The sequence below is a fragment of the Balaenoptera physalus genome, assembly GCF_965194825.1.
Source record: "Balaenoptera physalus genome assembly, chromosome: 1".
In the NCBI taxonomy this organism is placed as follows: Eukaryota; Metazoa; Chordata; class Mammalia; order Artiodactyla; family Balaenopteridae; genus Balaenoptera; species Balaenoptera physalus.
The window spans coordinates 24,197,963-24,215,711 of record NC_138882.1 but is presented as its reverse complement, the minus strand read 5'-3'; the positions used below and the strand labels follow the sequence as shown (position 1 = coordinate 24,215,711).

At 44.2% G+C, this 17,749-nt stretch overlaps 1 protein-coding gene across 10 annotated transcripts in view; it reads right to left on the bottom strand.

Annotated features, from left to right (window-relative positions):
• Window positions 1-3,281: 3,281 nt before the first annotated feature.
• LOC309644189 (uncharacterized protein) overlaps window positions 3,282-17,749 on the bottom strand; it is a 54,308-nt gene continuing 39,840 nt past the window's right edge. For 3 of the 10 annotated variants that reach the window (XM_082427790.1, XM_082427791.1, XM_082427792.1), the window contains 2 exons: window positions 4,576-4,664; window positions 3,282-4,408 (listed from right to left, as the gene is read on the bottom strand). In XM_082427790.1, coding sequence (XP_082283916.1) covers window positions 4,131-4,408; window positions 4,576-4,664 — 367 coding nt within the window. In that variant the 3' untranslated portion in view covers window positions 3,282-4,130. Of the gene's footprint in view, window positions 10,178-17,749 lie in introns of all 10 variants that reach the window. The other 7 variants (XR_014254276.1, XR_014254272.1, XR_014254273.1 and 4 more) reach the window with 7 other exon arrangements.

Below are 17,749 nucleotides of genomic sequence, written 5' to 3'. Positions count from 1 at the left end.
AGGGGACACGGGTTCGAGCCCTGATCCAGGAAGATCCCACATGCCGCGGAGCAACTAAGCCCGCACGCCACAACTACTGAGCCCACGTGCCACAACTACTGAAGCCCGTGTGCCTAGAGCCCATGCTCCACAGCAAGAGAAGTCACCGCAATGAGAAGCCTGTGCATGGCAACAAAGAGTAGCCCTCCCTCGCCACAACCAGAGAAAAGCCCGTGTGCAGCAACAAAGACCCAACGTAGCCAAGAATAAAAACCAAAACAAAACCAAAAATAAAACCCTAAAAATGTGCATGCTCTTTGACTTGGTAAACCCACTTTGAATTTACACTAGAGTAGTAGTGGATGAGTGCACAAATATGTATGAGATTGTTTATCATGCTTATTATAGTAAAAAACTAAGATATAACCTAAAATTCCAAAAATAAGAGATTAAGTAAATTGTTCACAATTATCTATATAATGGAATTTTATAAAAATTAACTCATTAAAAACGACAATATAGATCAACATTTGCTGGCAACTAGAAAGCCAGAAAGATGTTCAAGATTTATTCATTGAAAATAATAGATTATATAAATGTATTATGTAAAATTTTTAATAAAAATATCTGGAGGGGCTTCCCTAGTGGCGCAGTGGTTGAGAATCTGCCTACTAATGCAGGGGACACGGGTGCGAGCCCCGGTCCAGGAAGATCCCACATGCCGCGGAGCAACTAGGCCCGTGAGCCACAGTTACTGAGCCTGCGCGTCTGGAGCCTGTGCTCCGCAACAAGACAGGCCGCGATAGTGAGAGGCCCGCGCACCGCGATGAAGAGTGGCCACCGCTTGCCGCAACTAGAGAAAGCCCTCGCACAGAAACGAAGACCCAACACAGCCAAAAATAAGTAAATAAATAATTTTTAAAAATATATCTGGAAACCAAAATCAGCAAAATATAAATAATAATTATCTAGAGCACAGTGGGAGGAATTTCTGTTGGTTTAATTATTTTTCTTCCTGCTTCTCTTTATTTCCTAATCTTTCTACAACTAGTATTGCTGGCATAAATAAATATCTTTATCTCTTTCAAATGTGCAAGGGCCAGTTTATCAGTTGTCTTCCCAGACTGAAGAGCAAAGGAAGAACAGAAAAGCTGTTGGAAAAAAAAAAAATCTATTAAAAGAAAACAAGTGGCGAAATTGGAAATTATGGGCTACAAAGTATATTTTCCAAAGGGATCTCCCTTTCCCCGCCCATGCACCCTCTGGGGGAGTCTTTGGAACTGGATACTCTCAGGTCATAGTCACATAGAGGATCATATACAGGGTCCTTTTAGACACGGTTCCACTTTGCCCCCCAACTTTTCCTAATATTTTAGCTCTTCCACAGTCTCTCAGATATAAAAACCACTCAAGATCTAATTTCTTACCTTAAAGCTATTATTACTTTTTAATTCTATTTTGCTCTGTGCACTTTACCTTCTAAACTGGACATGTTGCTGCAGGGGATGAGTATTCGTGAAGAGAGTGGTCAGGTGAGGGTGATCAGGCCTGAGAGTGATAAACATCAGCAGAAGCCAAAGGGATGCTGGGAAACAGGCTTGTACAACATGGTCAGCTCTAACTGGTAATCATACATATGCAAAATAAGATACTATTATTCTCACCTCTGCAACTGAGGGGGGAGAAAAGATAGGATCCAGTGTTGGCAGTAATGCAGGGAAACAGACTTCATAGGCTGCTGATGGCAGTGTAACCGGCTACAAGCTTTTCTGCAGGGCTTTGGCAATGTGGATTCAAAGCTATCCACAGGTGCATACCTTTTGACCCAGAATTTCTACCTCTAGAAATTCATTTTAAGGAAATAATCAGAGATGTAATTATATGCTTATCTATAAGAATATTCATCAGTTTTTTTAAATTAATTAATTAATATATATATATATTTTGGCTGTGTTGGGTCTTCGTTTCTGTGCGAGGGCTTTCTCTAGTTGCGGCAAGCGGGGGCCACTCTTCATCGCGGTGCGTGGGCCTCTCACTATCGTGGCCTCTCTTGTTGCGGAGCACAGGCTCCAGACGCGCAGGCTCAGTAGTTGTGGCTCACGGGCCCAGTTGCTCCGCGGCATGTGGGATCTTCCCAGACCAGGGCTCGAACCCGTGTCCCCTGCATTGGCAGGCAGATTCTCAACCACTGCGCCACCAGGGAAGCCCCCATCAGTTTTATAACAGAAAATTTTAAGAAAGAGTAAGTTTCTATCACACAGCTCTGTGCTCAAATCACAACTTACTAGTTGAATGAACCTGGGCAAATTTCTCAACTTTTTTTAAGCCTCAGTTTCCTCATCTGTAAAATGGGCACAATAACAGTACCTTCTCCTAACCATTTCGCCAGCCATGACTCACCATTTCTCTACTTCTCTTTGCAACAAAACTCCTCAAAAGAGTAGGCTATCTGCACTCTCTTTGAAATCAGCTTCCACCAGTTTCTTGCCCTCGCCACTCCAGTGAAACTGATGTTGTCCAGGTCACCAATATTGACTAAATTCAATGAACAACCCTTGGCTCTCATCATAACTGGGCATAATTCAGCACAGTTGGCGCCTCCTTCTGTGACATACTTTTTTCTCTTGGCTTCCAGGACCCTGTACACTCTAGATTTTCTTCCTACCTCACATTGGTCACTCCTCCATCTCCTTTGCTGTATCTTCCCTTTTCCCTGCCCTCTTAAGGACAGAGCACCTGGGACTCAGTCCTTGGTCTTCTCCATCTACACCCCTTCACCCTCCCTTGATGGTCTCATCCAGTTTCAAGATTTTGAATAATATCTGTATGCAGATGATTCTAATGTATATCTCCATTCCAAACCTCTCCCTGAAATACAGGCTGGTTTTTCCAACTGACTACGCAACATCTTTATTTAGATGTCTAATAGGCATATCAAAATTAGTATACAAAATTAACATCCTTATTTTCACTCCCCAATTTGCTCCACCCATGGCATTCCTCCCTCAATTCCGTTCGTCAGGTTGTTCAGAACAAAAACCTTAGAGTCATCCCTAATTCTTTTTTTTTTTTTCCCTGTCATACCCTACATCCAATCTCTCAGAAAATCTGTTGCCTCTACCTGCAGAATATATCTGGAATCAGATCAGCTTTTACCACCTTCACCACTACTAGCCTGATCTGAGCCACTATCCCCTCTCACCTGGGTTACTGAAATGAACTCCTAATTAGTGTCCCTGTGACCATCCTTGCCCTCCACCACTCTTTTTTTTTTTAAATCAACTGATTTTTTAAAAATTAATTAATTAATTAATGTATATTTATTTATTTATTTTTGGCTGTGTTGGGTCTTCGTTTCTGTGAGAGGGCTTTCTCTAGTTGCGGCAAGCGGGGGCCACTCTTCATCGCGATGCGCGGGCCTCTCACTATCGCGGCCTGTCTTGTTGCGGAGCACAGGCTCCAGACACGCAGGCTCAGTAGTTGTGGCTCATGGGCCTAGTTGCTCCGTGGCATGTGGGATCTTCCCAGACCAGGGCTTGAACCCGTGTCCCCTGCATTAGCAGGCAGATTCTCAACCACTGCGCCGCCAGGGAAGCCCCCTCCACCACTCTTTTCTCAAGACAGCAGCCTGAATGATTCTTTTACATTTTAAGTTAGATTATGTCACTTTTCTTATCAAATCCCTGCAATGGTGTCCACTTGGAGTAAAAAGCCAAATCCCAGTGAGGGCTTTCAAAGTCCTCCATGATCTGGTTTCCTGATATCACTCTAATCTCATCTTCCACCTCTCTCCCCATTCACTCCCTTCCACTACAGCCACTTTGGTTCTTTTGCTGTTTCTTACCCACACAGACATTCCTGCCTTTAGGGCTTTTGGAGTAGCCACCCTTTTGCCTGGAATGATCTTCCTTCTTATTCCTTTCAAGTCTGCTCAGATAGCACTGTCACATGATGGGTTCCCCAGAGGGCAGCCTCGGAGCTGGAGATTGACATGCAGGAATTTTATTTAGGAGTGCTCTTGGGGTCAACTCCCACATGAGGGAGAGGAAGAAGCGGGGTTGGTCTGTCTCAGCAAAGCTGTAAGCCAACCCCACACGGAGCTCTGAAGCTGGCAGAGTTAGAGTGAGGGGCTAAGACACTCTCTACCTGATTCAACCAGACATTGGATTGAATTGACCATTGGAAGGCAGCTGTAGGGAAGGGACCAGGCGACTGTCTTCAGCAGAGGCAGTTCCAGAGGAAGGCTGACAGCTGAGGGATGTCTGTTGGCTGCACTCCCAACAAATTGGGTGAATAAGGTCATCAGCCCTGATGCGGATCATGGGCGGTGCATTACAGCATCCATTATAATCCACCTCTTCTGTGCTCAGATCTACTACTTGATAGAAGTTTGGGGAGCAGCTCCTCCAGAATTCCAGGAGGCTTCTTTCTGAGGGGAAACTTACAAGAGAGAGGTTAAGGGGGTGAACCATAGCCCCTGGCATGGCAGATTGTCTTGGGGCAACAGCTGAAATTTATTTTCTCTCCTTCCCCGTATTACCCATTCTAGAGTCCCCTCACCTGCAAATAGCACCTTTGCTGATCTAGGTGGCTTACCCGGTGGGTGACCCAGCCCCTCGTCTCTGATGGTTCTGTTCCCTGTCACCATGCCCTTCTCAGCCATAGCTTCTAGACTTGTCCAGCAGCTGTCAAAATTGGGTGAGGAAGTATCTAGAGTCACCCAAATGGATCCCCTGCACGCCACATTGTTCTTCTTGCCCCAAGTGTGGAATAGCCATCCTGCCTTCTCTACTGGTCAGGGTCTGTCACCCCTGCCAAGATGGGGACTCCTCCTCTTGACTGCTTGTCATGTGGCACGAAGAGCCTGAAGTTCCCAAGGGGCAGCCATAGCCTATAATTCAGTGAGAATTTTTTTGTGTCCCCTAGTGGAAGCACTTCTTCTTTTATAACCGGGATCTCTAACCCTGCAGATCCCAGAGCTGCAGAGACAGGAAGCGCAAATTCCCTGAGTGGATCATTGAGAGTGATGGTAAAGGGAGTCATTCTTGCTTCTACCTCTTGGTTCCCAGATTTAAAAAAGGATGTCGCCATCTTAGCAATGCCTTCAAGTTGATGCTTCAACAGCCTATTCCTTCACTCTCTCTGACTAGATAGTATGATGTATGCCTATGGTCATGGGCCTACCTTTGCACCTCTTTTACTGCAAAGTGAGTCCCTTGGTTTAATACAATGTTACGTGCGATCTGATGCTGGCAGATTGGAACACTCTAGAAGCACTTGGATAGCAGTACTGGTTGAGGCCCTGCATGGAGAAAAGGCAAAGTCATCAATGGAATATCAAGTCTTGCAACATTAATTGCAAAAAAAAAAAAAAGAGAGAGAGAAAGGAAGGGAAGGAAAGAAAGGAAGGGAAGGAGGGGAAGAAGAAAGGAAGGAAGGAAGAAAGAAAACTTTAAAATAGAGCTGTACTTCCTCATCAATGAAATATTATACTTTGTAACTACTGAAAACTATGTTCTAGAAGACTAGTTAGTAACATAGTCTGTGCTGTTATGTGAGAAAAGCTGTTTATAAAACATTTTATACACAAAACAATCAGTACAATTTGATTTTGTAAATCTATGTGAGCATAGAAAAATATTCAATAAATGGTAGTTGTTATACTCTACATTCATCTATTAGGGCCCCAGCGCTTTTCTCATACATTGAGTAAGCTATAAATTAAAGTCATAACACATTAATCATTTATGTGTCACAATTTAATGCAAATGTTCTCCATCTTTTATCTCTTCGTTTGCACGAAAGTTTTAAATTTTAAAATATTCAAATCTGTTCATCTTTTCCTCACTGATAGCTTCTCTTGCTTTAAAGCCATGAAAAATTGTCATTCCTGCACAGACCTAATAAATGTTATATTTTCTGCTAGCTTTTCTATTTAAAAATTTAATTGCTACTCCTTGCAAGGTAGCTGGTTGGTTTCCTCAGGGATGATAGCAAAGAAAAGAGTCAGAGTTGATCTCTGTTGCTGGCAGGTTGGACATATACCACAGCAGCTAGATCAGCCTTGGTGAGGGGGATCCCATGCTGTTGGGCTCATGCATAGCCTCTGTCCCTCACAATATGGCTACACATGCACCCAGTGTGCCAGCAGATATGACAGAGGTGGGTTGACTTTAACGGGCTGAGTCAGTTTTGCCTACCTCGTTGTTTAATTCTTCATCTTTGGTAATTACTATCTCATAGGCATGCTAGCCAATGACCTTCACCCTGCATGCCGGTTCCCACATGTCCATCCAAGTGTCTGCACCACAGATTTCCTAATCCTGATCTTCAACTCTTTCTCTTTCAAGGCCACTGACCAAGCCGTTCACCACTGCCCATGAGTTTTTATTTATTCCCAAACCCAAGCCACTTCTTTCTTTCACACAAATTGGATGACAGATTCAGTGCCTGAAGGTCTTGCCATTGAGAGGATTTCTCTTTCCATTGTCTTTCGGATCACCCCAGAATGATACTGTAGTGCAGCTACCCATGCATTTTCAGCTCGTACCCACATATCAAGACAGCTCATCCATGAACCTCACTAAGGATTTTCCCTCCTCCGTTAGCTGGTCATCATCTGGTATCCAGGGATCCACATGGAACCGTGGGAGCGAGCTGAGGGAGAGGGGCTGGTGCAGCAGTGATGGGTGGCCTGTGTGTCTGGGTCACCAACTTGTGTAGATCACTTATACCCATCATTCCTGCTCATGGTTGACCCTGGATGCAGCATTTCCGTCTTATGATGAACTACTTCTGGGACTGCCTGACCTTATGATTCCAACGGCTCTGACAGAACCCAGCTCATGCTGAGCAGTTCTGGCTTCCTGGCCACTTGTTGTCCCATGGTCAGGTGTCTGTCTCTATTAGGGCCTAATAGCATGCCAGGAGCTTTCTAGAAAGGTGTTTAATTCTCTGTGGCAGATGGCATGGCCTTGCTCCAGAACCCTGGGGATCTGCATTGTGATTCTCCCATCGGGACTTGTCATAAATTCCACATGACGTCTTTTTCTACCACTGATACCTCTAGGAACATAGGGTCTGCCAGATCATGTGGCCCAAGTAGCAGGACTGCTTGCACTGCAGCCTGGACATTCTCTGCAGAGCCCTTTCCTGCTCTTAGCCCCACTTAAAGTTGACAGGCTTTCATGTCACCTGGTATACGGGTTGAAGTGATATTCCCAGGTTTGGAATATGCTGCCTGTGAAACTCAAAGAGGCTTAACAGGTATTGGATTTCCTTCTTTGTGGTAGGAAATGCAAGAGCCACTAATATATCCTTTACTTTGGAGGGGGGATGTCTCAGCATGCCCCAGACCCCTAGACCCCTAAAAACGTTACAGACATGTGAGACCTCTGAATCTTCATAAGGTTTTTCTCCCACTCTCTGGAATGCATGTGTTACAGAGGTCTCTAATGAGCTAGTCACTCCTTACTCATCTGGTCCAACTAGCATGATGTCATCAATATCCAACCAGCCCAGGTCTCTTGGGACCACATAATGCCAAGAGTGGGAGCATTAACATAGCCCTGAGGCAAGACTGTAAATGTAGGGACTTCCCTGGTGGCTAGTGGTTAAGACTCCGCGCTCCCAATGCAGGGGGCTCGGGTTCGATCCCTGGTTAGGGAACTAGGTCTCACATGCATGCCGCAACCAAGAGTTAGCATGCCACAACTAAAGAGCCAGCGAGTTGCAACTAAGGAGCCCACCTGCTGCAACTAAGACCTGATGCAACCAAATAAATAAATATTTTTTTAAAAAAAAGGGACTGTAAATGTATATGTTGTCTGTTCCAAGTGAATCAACTGTTCTGATCCTCTTTCTGGTAGGGATAGAAATAAATGCACTCATTGGTTCCCTGGCCACATATTATGTACCTGAAGATATGCTAATTTGCTCTAGCAAAGATATAACATCTGGCACAGCAGCTGCAGATAGGTCTACTGCTTGGTGGACTACAGTAATCTCTTGTCATCCTCCAGGATCTGTCTGACTTTTGCAGGGTGCAGACTAATGATTAAATGGAGACATGTTGGCGACCACCAGCCCTGTATACCTTAGACTCTGAATTGCTTTTGTAATTACTTTGTATGAATTGCTATCATCCTCCCTGGGATGCACTATTGCTTTTTATTTACTATCTTGGCTCATGGGGGGCAGGAGTGGTGCAAGAAAGGGAGTTTCAAAGGCCTTTCCACTAAATAGCTTTTATTCCACAGGCCAAGGAACCAAGATATGTCCATTCAGAGACTAGGGAAGTGACCACCTGGTAGGCCCATGGACCCAGTGGGCACACTGGAGGCCGGACCTGGGCCAGCCTCCACTTACTAACTGGTCCCCATATGCACCCACTCTAACAGGGATCTCATGATGATACTTCAGGTATCAGGGTCTCAACTCAGACCCCACGCCCAACAGTCCTTGAAAGAGTATTCCCTTTTCTCAGTATCTGACTACCCAAACAAGTAGCCACAGTTCCCTTTTGGGAAAGGTTTGGGCAATGCCTCCATGTACATCACCATGGCGTTACAGGGTACTTCCTACTGGGGACCTGACCTTTCTTTCAATGCATGAGTTCTAGGTCTGAAAACTAGTTCCTTTCTGGAAACTGAGCAAGGGATCATGGCTTTTTATTGGGGCTGCCATCCTTGGATTACTCATCATCAGACTGAGCAGAACACTTTTGCCCAATTACTTCCGTTGTGTTCTATTAACCATCTCCACAACTCTCTGGGGGCCAGAGTCCCCTGCCTGCCACTCCAGCCTTGCTACTCATTAGGATAATTGCATCCACCTGGCTACTGAGGGTGAGCTACCACATCTGGTCCCTGTTGTTTCAGGGTCCTATCATCCCCATTATCATTAGTGAGCCGGGTTCTGTAACGGCATCTCCTACCCTTAGCCCTGGCCTATAGACTCTTAGTGACACTGGTGCCCCTCTCACACTCACCAGGATACCTCTTACGCTTTGAGGTATCCTCCAGGCCTTCCTATGGGACACAGCCACCTGGCAGGCTTTTCTGTTGCACATAGTATATCAGTTCTAACGTGCCCACTTCTCTGAGCCTTTTATTCCCATCTTCCATCATCTGCCACGGCTATTCTGGCATTTCTACCTCACTTAGTGTGGGCTATCAGTTTTCCATGCTTCTAAGAACCATCCTAGCAGCAATGTTCACTCTCTCACCCTGGAATCTTGCCAGGGCATTAAATCCTATGTCCTGAAAGACTGCTCCCAAATTGAAAATCTCTTTTCCGGCTTTTTACATTATCCTTGTTAATCCTGCACCTTCAGAATGCAGTCGCCTGCGTGCTCCCACAGCAGCTGCTGGTGTATGTCGGTAGGTTTAGCAGGTCCTCTGGAGTAGGAGCCCTATCCTACCTTATCAGGCCTAGCTTGTCTCTGTCCAGGTTATGCTGTGGCTTTACCTTAGGTATTAGCCTAGTGGTCAGGAGGGCAGATGGTGGCAGATTCTATAGGAGGGGTGTGTGTCCTGCCAGGGAGAGTCCCCTGCATCCTCTCTAAGCAAGGGGGCAGTGCCAGCCCTTCTTAGGGAGAGGTGGGCCACTTCTGCAGGCTCCGGGGGTTCAGGTAACCTGGAAATTCAAGGTTTTGGGGTACATCAACTCAGATATTCACATTCCATGTGTCGAGGTTCTATTCTTTCCCAATAAGGGCTCTGTCCTGTCTACGTTGGGAGTTTGACCATCTTTGGTGCTCGCTACTCTTGTGATTAAGTCTTGGACCTGCTCTTCTGCTTTCCCTGTCCTCCAGGCACAGGTGAGCGTCTCCTTATATGTTCCCAAGGAGGTCCTCTGGCTTTCACACCAGGTTTTTAATTGCTGATTAATCCTTCTCAATATTGCAAAGTGTTAATTATTCTAATTCCACTGTCCCAGTAGTTACTATTTCCCCCATTTTTCTCAAATGCCTGATATATCACACCCACTAGTGCCATTCCCTTCCACCAGAATACTATCCCAGTTTACCATCAGTGAAAGGTTTAACAAGTTCACTCCTACCTTACTAGGTAAGGCAGGGTCCTTACTGTCAGCTGGATGATGGGTGATCTAATTCCAAAATCCTATCTTAGCACCTTCTTTCTTCAACCACTGCTGATACCAATAGTCATAAGTTGAATTCCCAGGGAAGCAGATACTAAGGTAGGTATCAGCACAGAAGAAGTTATGTTAGGAAGCGCTCTTGATATCAACACCTCTGGATGGGAAGTGAAGGAGGCAGGATTGTATACAGGGAGAAGTTGGTTGGACCACAGTGCACCTCAGTGAGGCCTTAGCCAGGCCCATGTGAAGATCTAAAGCTGGACTGACCCTTTGGAGTAGTGTCAAGCTGGGGCAAGGGAACAGATCTTTGAATCCTCACATTAACCAATCATTGGGTGTAGGCTGCCCCTGAAGCCAGTGTGATCTTGGGTAAGGTGACTTTCTCCATCAAAGGCAATTTCCAAAAAAGCTGAAGTCTGTCAACACTCCCAGCAGCTGGGGGAAAAGTCTTCAGTCCTGAAGGGGTACTTGGACAGCATCAGAACTTCTACCATAATCCTAATAAATAGATAAATAGACCTGACTATCCTATTTACTTAGTGAGACAACCCATGCCACTTCTTCATAGTCTATCCCTGCATCCTGAGCACATAGATTAGGATCAAATGACCACATGATAGGGGCTGAAAAAATATTTATTGAACAAATGAACAAGAAAATAAATAACCTAACTTGTTGGGTTATTGTGAGGATTGAATTGAGTTGATGAATATGAAGTAATTAAACAGGCCAGACACACAGTAACCACCATGTTACCTATTATTATTATAGAGTTTAGAGACTTAGACCAACATGGTAATAGTGATTGTCTCTGACTAGTGGGATTATGGGTAATTTTTATTTTGTTCTTTGGAATTTTTGTATTTCCCAAACTTTCTATGATAAGCACATTTAATTTTGCAATCAGGAAAAAATGGTAAATTAATGGTAAAAAAATGGTAAATGGGAATTTCTGTACAGTAAAGAGCATGAAATTTTTAATGGACATCATCTCTCTGTATCAAAAAGAACAACTGGTTTGACAGCAAATTTCAAATGGTCCTTTCTTAAGGTTGACCTCTAAGTTTCTGAGTACCTAGAACTGTGCCTGGCACAGAGCAAGCACTCAGTAAATATTTGTTTGAAAATTAACAGAGAAGAACAGAGAAGGAGATTGGCACCATAGGGGTTAGGAGGTATCCGTCCTACTGTTGAAAGCAGCATTCTCAGACTGAGAGGTTTTTAAAATGCATTGCTCTGGTCTCAGTTTTCCTATATGTCAAGGTGATAATAAATACCTGTGTCCCTCTCTGACCTTTTAGTGACCTCATGAAACTGCTTCAAGAATAAATGACTTCAATGCTATCCCTATCAAAATCCCATCTGCCTTTTTTGCAGAAATTAACAAACTGATCCTAAAATTCACATAGAAATCCAAGGTACCCAGAATAGCCAAAACAATCTTGAAAAAGAACAAAGTTGGGGGGCTCATACTTCCTGATTTCCAAACTTTTCTACAAAGGTCAAGACAGGTGTGGTACTGGCATAAGGATAGAGATATAGACCAATGGAATAGAATCAAGAGTCCGAAATACGCCCTCACATATGGTTAATTGATTTTTAAAAAGGGTGCCAAGAATTCAAGAGGGAAAAAAATAGTATTTCCAACAAATGGTATAGGGACAACTGGATCTCCTCATGCAAAAGAATGAAGCTGACCTCCTATATCACACCATATAAAAATTAATTCAAAGTGGATCATACATCTAAGTGTAAGAGCTAAATTATAAAACACTTTGAAGAAAAAAAAGAAATAAATCTTGACCTTGGATTAGGCAATGGTTTCTTAAATATGACAATACAAGCACAAGTGACAAAGGAAAAAATAGTTAAAAATAAATTGGGGGCTTCCCTGGTGGCGCAGTGGTTGGGAGTCTGCCTGCTAGTGCAGGGGACACGGGTTCGAGCCCTGGTCTGGAAGGATCCCACATGCCGCGGAGCAACTGGGCCCGTGAGCCACAACTACTGAGCCTGCGCGTGGAGCCTGTGCTCTGCAACAAGAGAGGCCGCGATAGTGAGAGGCCTGCGCACCGCGATGAAGAGTGGCCCCCACTTGCCGCAACTAGAGAAAGTCCTCGCACAGAAACGAAGACCCAACACAGCCATAAATAAATAAATAAATAAATAAATAAATAAATAAAATTTAAAAAAATAATAATAATAAAATAAAATAAAATAAAATAAATTGGACCCCCATCAAAAGTAAAAGCTTTTGTGTTTCAAAGGATGCCATCAAGAAAGGGAAAAGACAGACCACAGGATGGGCAAAAATATTAACAAATTATATAACGGATAAGGGACTTATATCTAGAATATATAAGGAACACATACAACTTGACATAAAGACAACTCAATTTAAAAATGGGCATAGAGGACTTCCCTGGTGGTGCAGTGGTTAAGAATCCGCCTGCCAATGCAGGGCACACGGGTTCGAGCCCTGGTCCGGGAAGATCCCACATGCCGCGGATTAACTAAGCCCGTGCGCCACAACTACCGAGCCTTTGCTCTAGAGCCCGCGAGCCACAACTACTGAGCCCGTGTGCCACAGCTACTGAAGCCCGCGCACCTAGAGCCCGTGCTCCACAGCAAGAGAAGCCACCACACTGAGAAGCCCGCGCACCACAACGAAGAGTAGCCCCCGCTCGCGGCAACTAGAGAAAGCCCGTGCACAGCAACGAAGACCCAACGCAGCCAAAAATAAATAAATTAATAAATTAATTCAAAAAAAAAAAGGGCATAGGATTTGAATAGACACTTCTCCAAAGAAAATATATATATGGCTGATAAGCACATGAAAAGATGTTCAACGTCGTTAGTCATAATGGAGATGCAAATCGAAACCACAACGAGGTATCGCTTCATCATTGGATGAGGCTCTAATAAAAACAAGGAACAAAACCAAGTGTTGGGGAGGATGTGGCAAAACCAGAACCCTGCTACACTGCTGGCGGGAATGTAAAATGGGGCAATTGCTTTGGAAAACAATGTGGCAGTTCCTCAGAAAGTTAAACATAGAGTTACCACATGACCCATAAATTCTACTCCTACATATATACCCAAGATAATTGAAAACCTATGTTTACACAAAAACTGATGCACAAATGTTCACAGCAGCATTATTCCTAATATTCAAAAGGTAGAAACAACCCAAATGTCTGTCAATGGAAGAATGGATAAACAAAATCCATGCAATGGAATATTCTTGAGCCATGAAAAGGAATGAAGTACATATTAAATGAATACATACTAAAACATGGATGAGGCTTAAAAACATGCTATGAAAAGGCCACATATGGTATGACTCCATTTATATGAAATATACAATAGAGTCACGTTTATAGGGAGAAAGCCGATTGGTGGCGGCTAGTGGATGGGGAGAAGGATAAGGGTAGGGGAAGGGGGGATGAGAAGGGACTCCTAATAGGTTCAAGTTTCCCTCAGTGGTGATGAATATGTTCAAAAATTAGGTAGTGGTGATGGTTGCACAATTCTGCGAATATACTAAAAACCACTGAATTGTACATTAAAAGGGTGAATTTTATGGTATATGAATTACATCTAAGTTCTTTTTTTTTTTTTTTTTAAAGGTAAATGACACAAGGAGCTATCCCTTGAACCCGAGAATTGGAGGCTGGACTAGGGCCAACCTTCAGGGGATGGGAAGTCCCTGTAGAGCCACAGGGCAGCCTGAGCCTTCTCCTTCTTGCTCACAGCACAGGTACACACATACCTGTTCCCTGCAGGACACACCTGGCTCTGTGCCCTCTATCAGGTTGTTAAACGGCTTTCAGAGCCTGAGTTAGCTGGCAGCTGTGCGAGCTGAGTGACTCTTCTAAAAGGGCCTGAGATCCGTTCAAACAGCCCATCTAGGAGGCTTTTGTTTCCTTGCCCCGAGCATCCCTTCCACCTGCCTCCATCCTCAGCCCCTCCTTCTCACGCCGCCTCCACCATAGGACCTTCCGGGTTCCTGCAGGCCTCTTTATCTCCTCCACAATCCCAAAGGTCATCTACTTCACCAGATCTGGTTGATCAAAAACACCACCAGGGATGATTTTTTTTTTAAAGGACAGATTCCTGAGGTTCACCCGGATGAAATTCTGAGTCAGTAGGTCGGGGGTGGGCCTGGAAGTCGTGAAGCTGTCCCAGGTGATTGTGCTGATCAGCCTGACTTGGGAACCTTTGATCCAGTTCACCCTCCCACCCAGTGCTTCCACATCCCTGCCAAGCGGTTGACTCAGCTTTTCCAAGGAGTTTTCCCTGACTCGCCTCCGGAGTCAGGCGCTCCACCCAAGTGCTTCGAAAATGCTGTGCTCATCACTGCCCCTGTCTTAGTGCAAATGATGAATTGTCATTGTCTGTTTAAATGTCTCACTCCCCCACTTGACTAAAAGCTCTTTGAAGAAGGGGACTGTGTCTTGTTTAATGTTTTACCCCCAATGCCTGACTCATAGTAAAGACTCAATACATTTATTGAATGAATGAATGAATGAACACCACCAGAAATCTACTAATATAACCATTAGCTAAAGCAACTGGTACAAAGAACTTGACAGTGACAATATTTACTTGGCTATTATATATAGGGAATTAGAATTTGATGGCTACCTCAGCTCTGAAGATGTGACTGCAAGCTAGCTGCCCTTTGGAGAGAAGTCTCACAAGAGCATCATTTAGGAAGACGAACCGTTTACTAGAAGGGTGTGATGTATTCCCTGGGACCAAAAGTAAGCATTGAACTAAACTCTATTGTCTGTAAGTACTAGAGAAAATTAAAGTAGGAGCTGATTATTTCTCATCCCGAGAGGATTTAGATTCACCCATTTATCCAGCCAAGGGCAGATTCACGTTTTGAGGGGCCCGAAACAATTTTGGAGGCCCTCTTTAAGGAAGATCTTCTTTCTCTACCACCCACGAACTTCTAGTGCCAGGAGCCTAGGACATGCTCATTTCTGTGACACCACATCTGACCCTGCTCCTTTGTGACATGCCACGTGAGTCTTCAAAGTGGGTGGTGGGAGTATTCCTGTAAGCTGTTCCTACACTGGGACAGCTAGCAATAACTCTACACTTAAATAACAGCATACCATATCACTGTGTCCCCCACATCCCATACTAAATGTATTCCCAACACAACTGCCCCTTAGCTGGATCCCTAAATGCCCATGGCCACTCCAATATTCCTTGACAGGAGGGGAAGGTGATGGAGGGGAAGCTGGAGTAGAGACAGAGGTCTTAACTATTAAATATCTTACTTTTGAAATTTTAAAATATCTTACTTTTGAAATTTTAATAAAAACATATAACCATGAAAGCACATAGTAGGGCCTCTCCCAGAGCCTTGGAAGGGGCCAGTACAAGTGAGGGGCTTAAGCTTAAACTCCTTTGGCTTCACAGTTCAAGGTGCTTCTGCATACAACACCTGTTTATTGAGAATCTATTACATGCCAGGTACTGCTGTTGGCACTAGGAATACAGCAATGAACAAAATAATCCAAGTCTCTGACCTGTGGCACTTACACTCTAGTTAAAATCGATCTGTTTCCCTGGCTTTGGAGGACAGGGAAAATGGATGTGTTGGCCACCACTGCCTCCCAATCAATATTCATGGAATGAATAAATGAATGATGAAATGAATGAAACATTTGAGAACTAAAAACTGTTATGCTACTGAGATTTGGTAACTCAAAAATGAAATTCAAGACAAATTACAAAGTTGCTCCAAAAGCCAGTGAAAAATTATAGGGATGGTATAATGACATGGGCGTTGCACCATAATTTTCCAGGACCCGGCAGGACTATTGTTCTGACATGTATTAGCATTGGCAGGTAACCAGAGTTTCCTGCCCCTTTCTTTCTACATTGGCACTCCAGCTAGTACACCTCCAAGGTAGGTCCTCCCTCAGGTCTGACAGGTAAAAACAGGGAAGGACAAGGGAGAATCAATCCCCAGTCCTGTGTGGCCGTCGCCTCTGCTTCTGCTCCCTGGCTGCCAGGAGCTGCTGGAGATGTGGCCCTGTCAGCTGCTTATCTTTCACAACGGTCTCACAACTGCAGGCAACCTCTCCCTCCCCTCTGGCCCTTCCACTGCCCTTCCCCCCACCTCCCAATTCACAGAGGTAGAAGACAATGCCCACAGTTTCCTGCCAGCAAACCTGCCTGCATCTGAGTCCATCTTCTCCTCTTCCACTCCTGATGAGATTAAAGTCCCAGCTCCACCACTTACGAGATCTGTGACACTAATTGAGGCAATTGTGTGGGCCTCAGTTAAAAACTGGTCCCCACTTAAAAATCAGGATAATAATAGTACCTATTTTATTGGATTGTTGTGGGCATTAAATGAGATAATGGACATAAAAGGCTCAGCAGAAGGCCTCACACAAGAAACTGCCTGTAATTGTGAGCATTAGTCCAAGGCCTTCCTCGGTGTTCTGAGTTCTATCCCATTTTGCCTCCTCAGGAACTCCATTTCTATCAGTTAATTCACTCTCCCTATTTCTTCAACATTTCTTGTACAGGTTCCTACCCATCAGCATTTTTAAAAATTCAATTTACTCCAATTTTTTAAAATGACAATGAAATTAAAAACTTTCCTTGACCCCATATGCCCCCTCCATCTGTCATTCTATTTTCTCCTCTACTTAACCTTCTTTAATTTTTTTTTTTTTAGATTTTTTTATGTGGACCATTTTTAAAGTCTTTATTGAATTTGTTACAATATTGAGTTTTATGTTTGGTTTTTTGACCGCGAGGCATGTGGGATCTTAGCTCTCCAACCAGGGATCAAACCTGCACCCCCCCGCATTGGAAGGCGAAGTCTTAACCACTGGACCTCTAGGGAAGTCCCTAACCTTCTTTAAACAGTGGTCCCCTCTCACTGTCTTTCCATCCTCCCTTTTTTTCTGAATCCACCTACCACTCCACCAAGCCAGTCTTACCAAGTTCACTAAAATCTTCCTGTGGCTTTGAGACCCCACCGACAATCTTCAGTCTTTTCTTCCTTGGCTTCTCCTCAGCTTCTGACATTGTTAATTGTCCCTTCCTTGAAATGCCTTTTCTCCCCTTGACTTCCATAACATCACACTCTTTCATCTTTGCCTCCTACTTTTCCTCCTACTATTTTCCCTCGTCAGTCTCCTGTGTGAGTTCCTCTTCCTCTGTGGGTTCTTCAGCCTCTGCCCGCCCCTAAGTGGTTATGGTCTCTCTTATTCTAGCCTCAGTCTGCTTCTCTTCTTACTCTCCCCTGTCCCTTGGTTCAGCCCAGTGACTCTGTGGCCTTCCTTTATCATCCCATGCTGAAGACCAATAATTTAGTGCCTCTAGCCCAGACCTCTCATCTGGGCTCCAGATGCATACACTATACATTGCCTTCTCCACTTACATTTCCCATAGGCCTCTCAAAGACCATATGTTCAAAAATAAGCTTATCCTATTTCCCCATAAACTAGCTTTTCTTCCTGTTTCTCTCTTTCAGTGAGTGGCACCACTCTCTATCCAGTTGCCCAAGCTGGAAACTTGAGAATCTTCCTTCACTTCTCCCTTATCCAATCAATTAACAAGCCTTGTCAATTATTCCTCCTATAAACCCCTCAAATCTATTCACTTCTGTTCATTTCCACTGTCACTACTC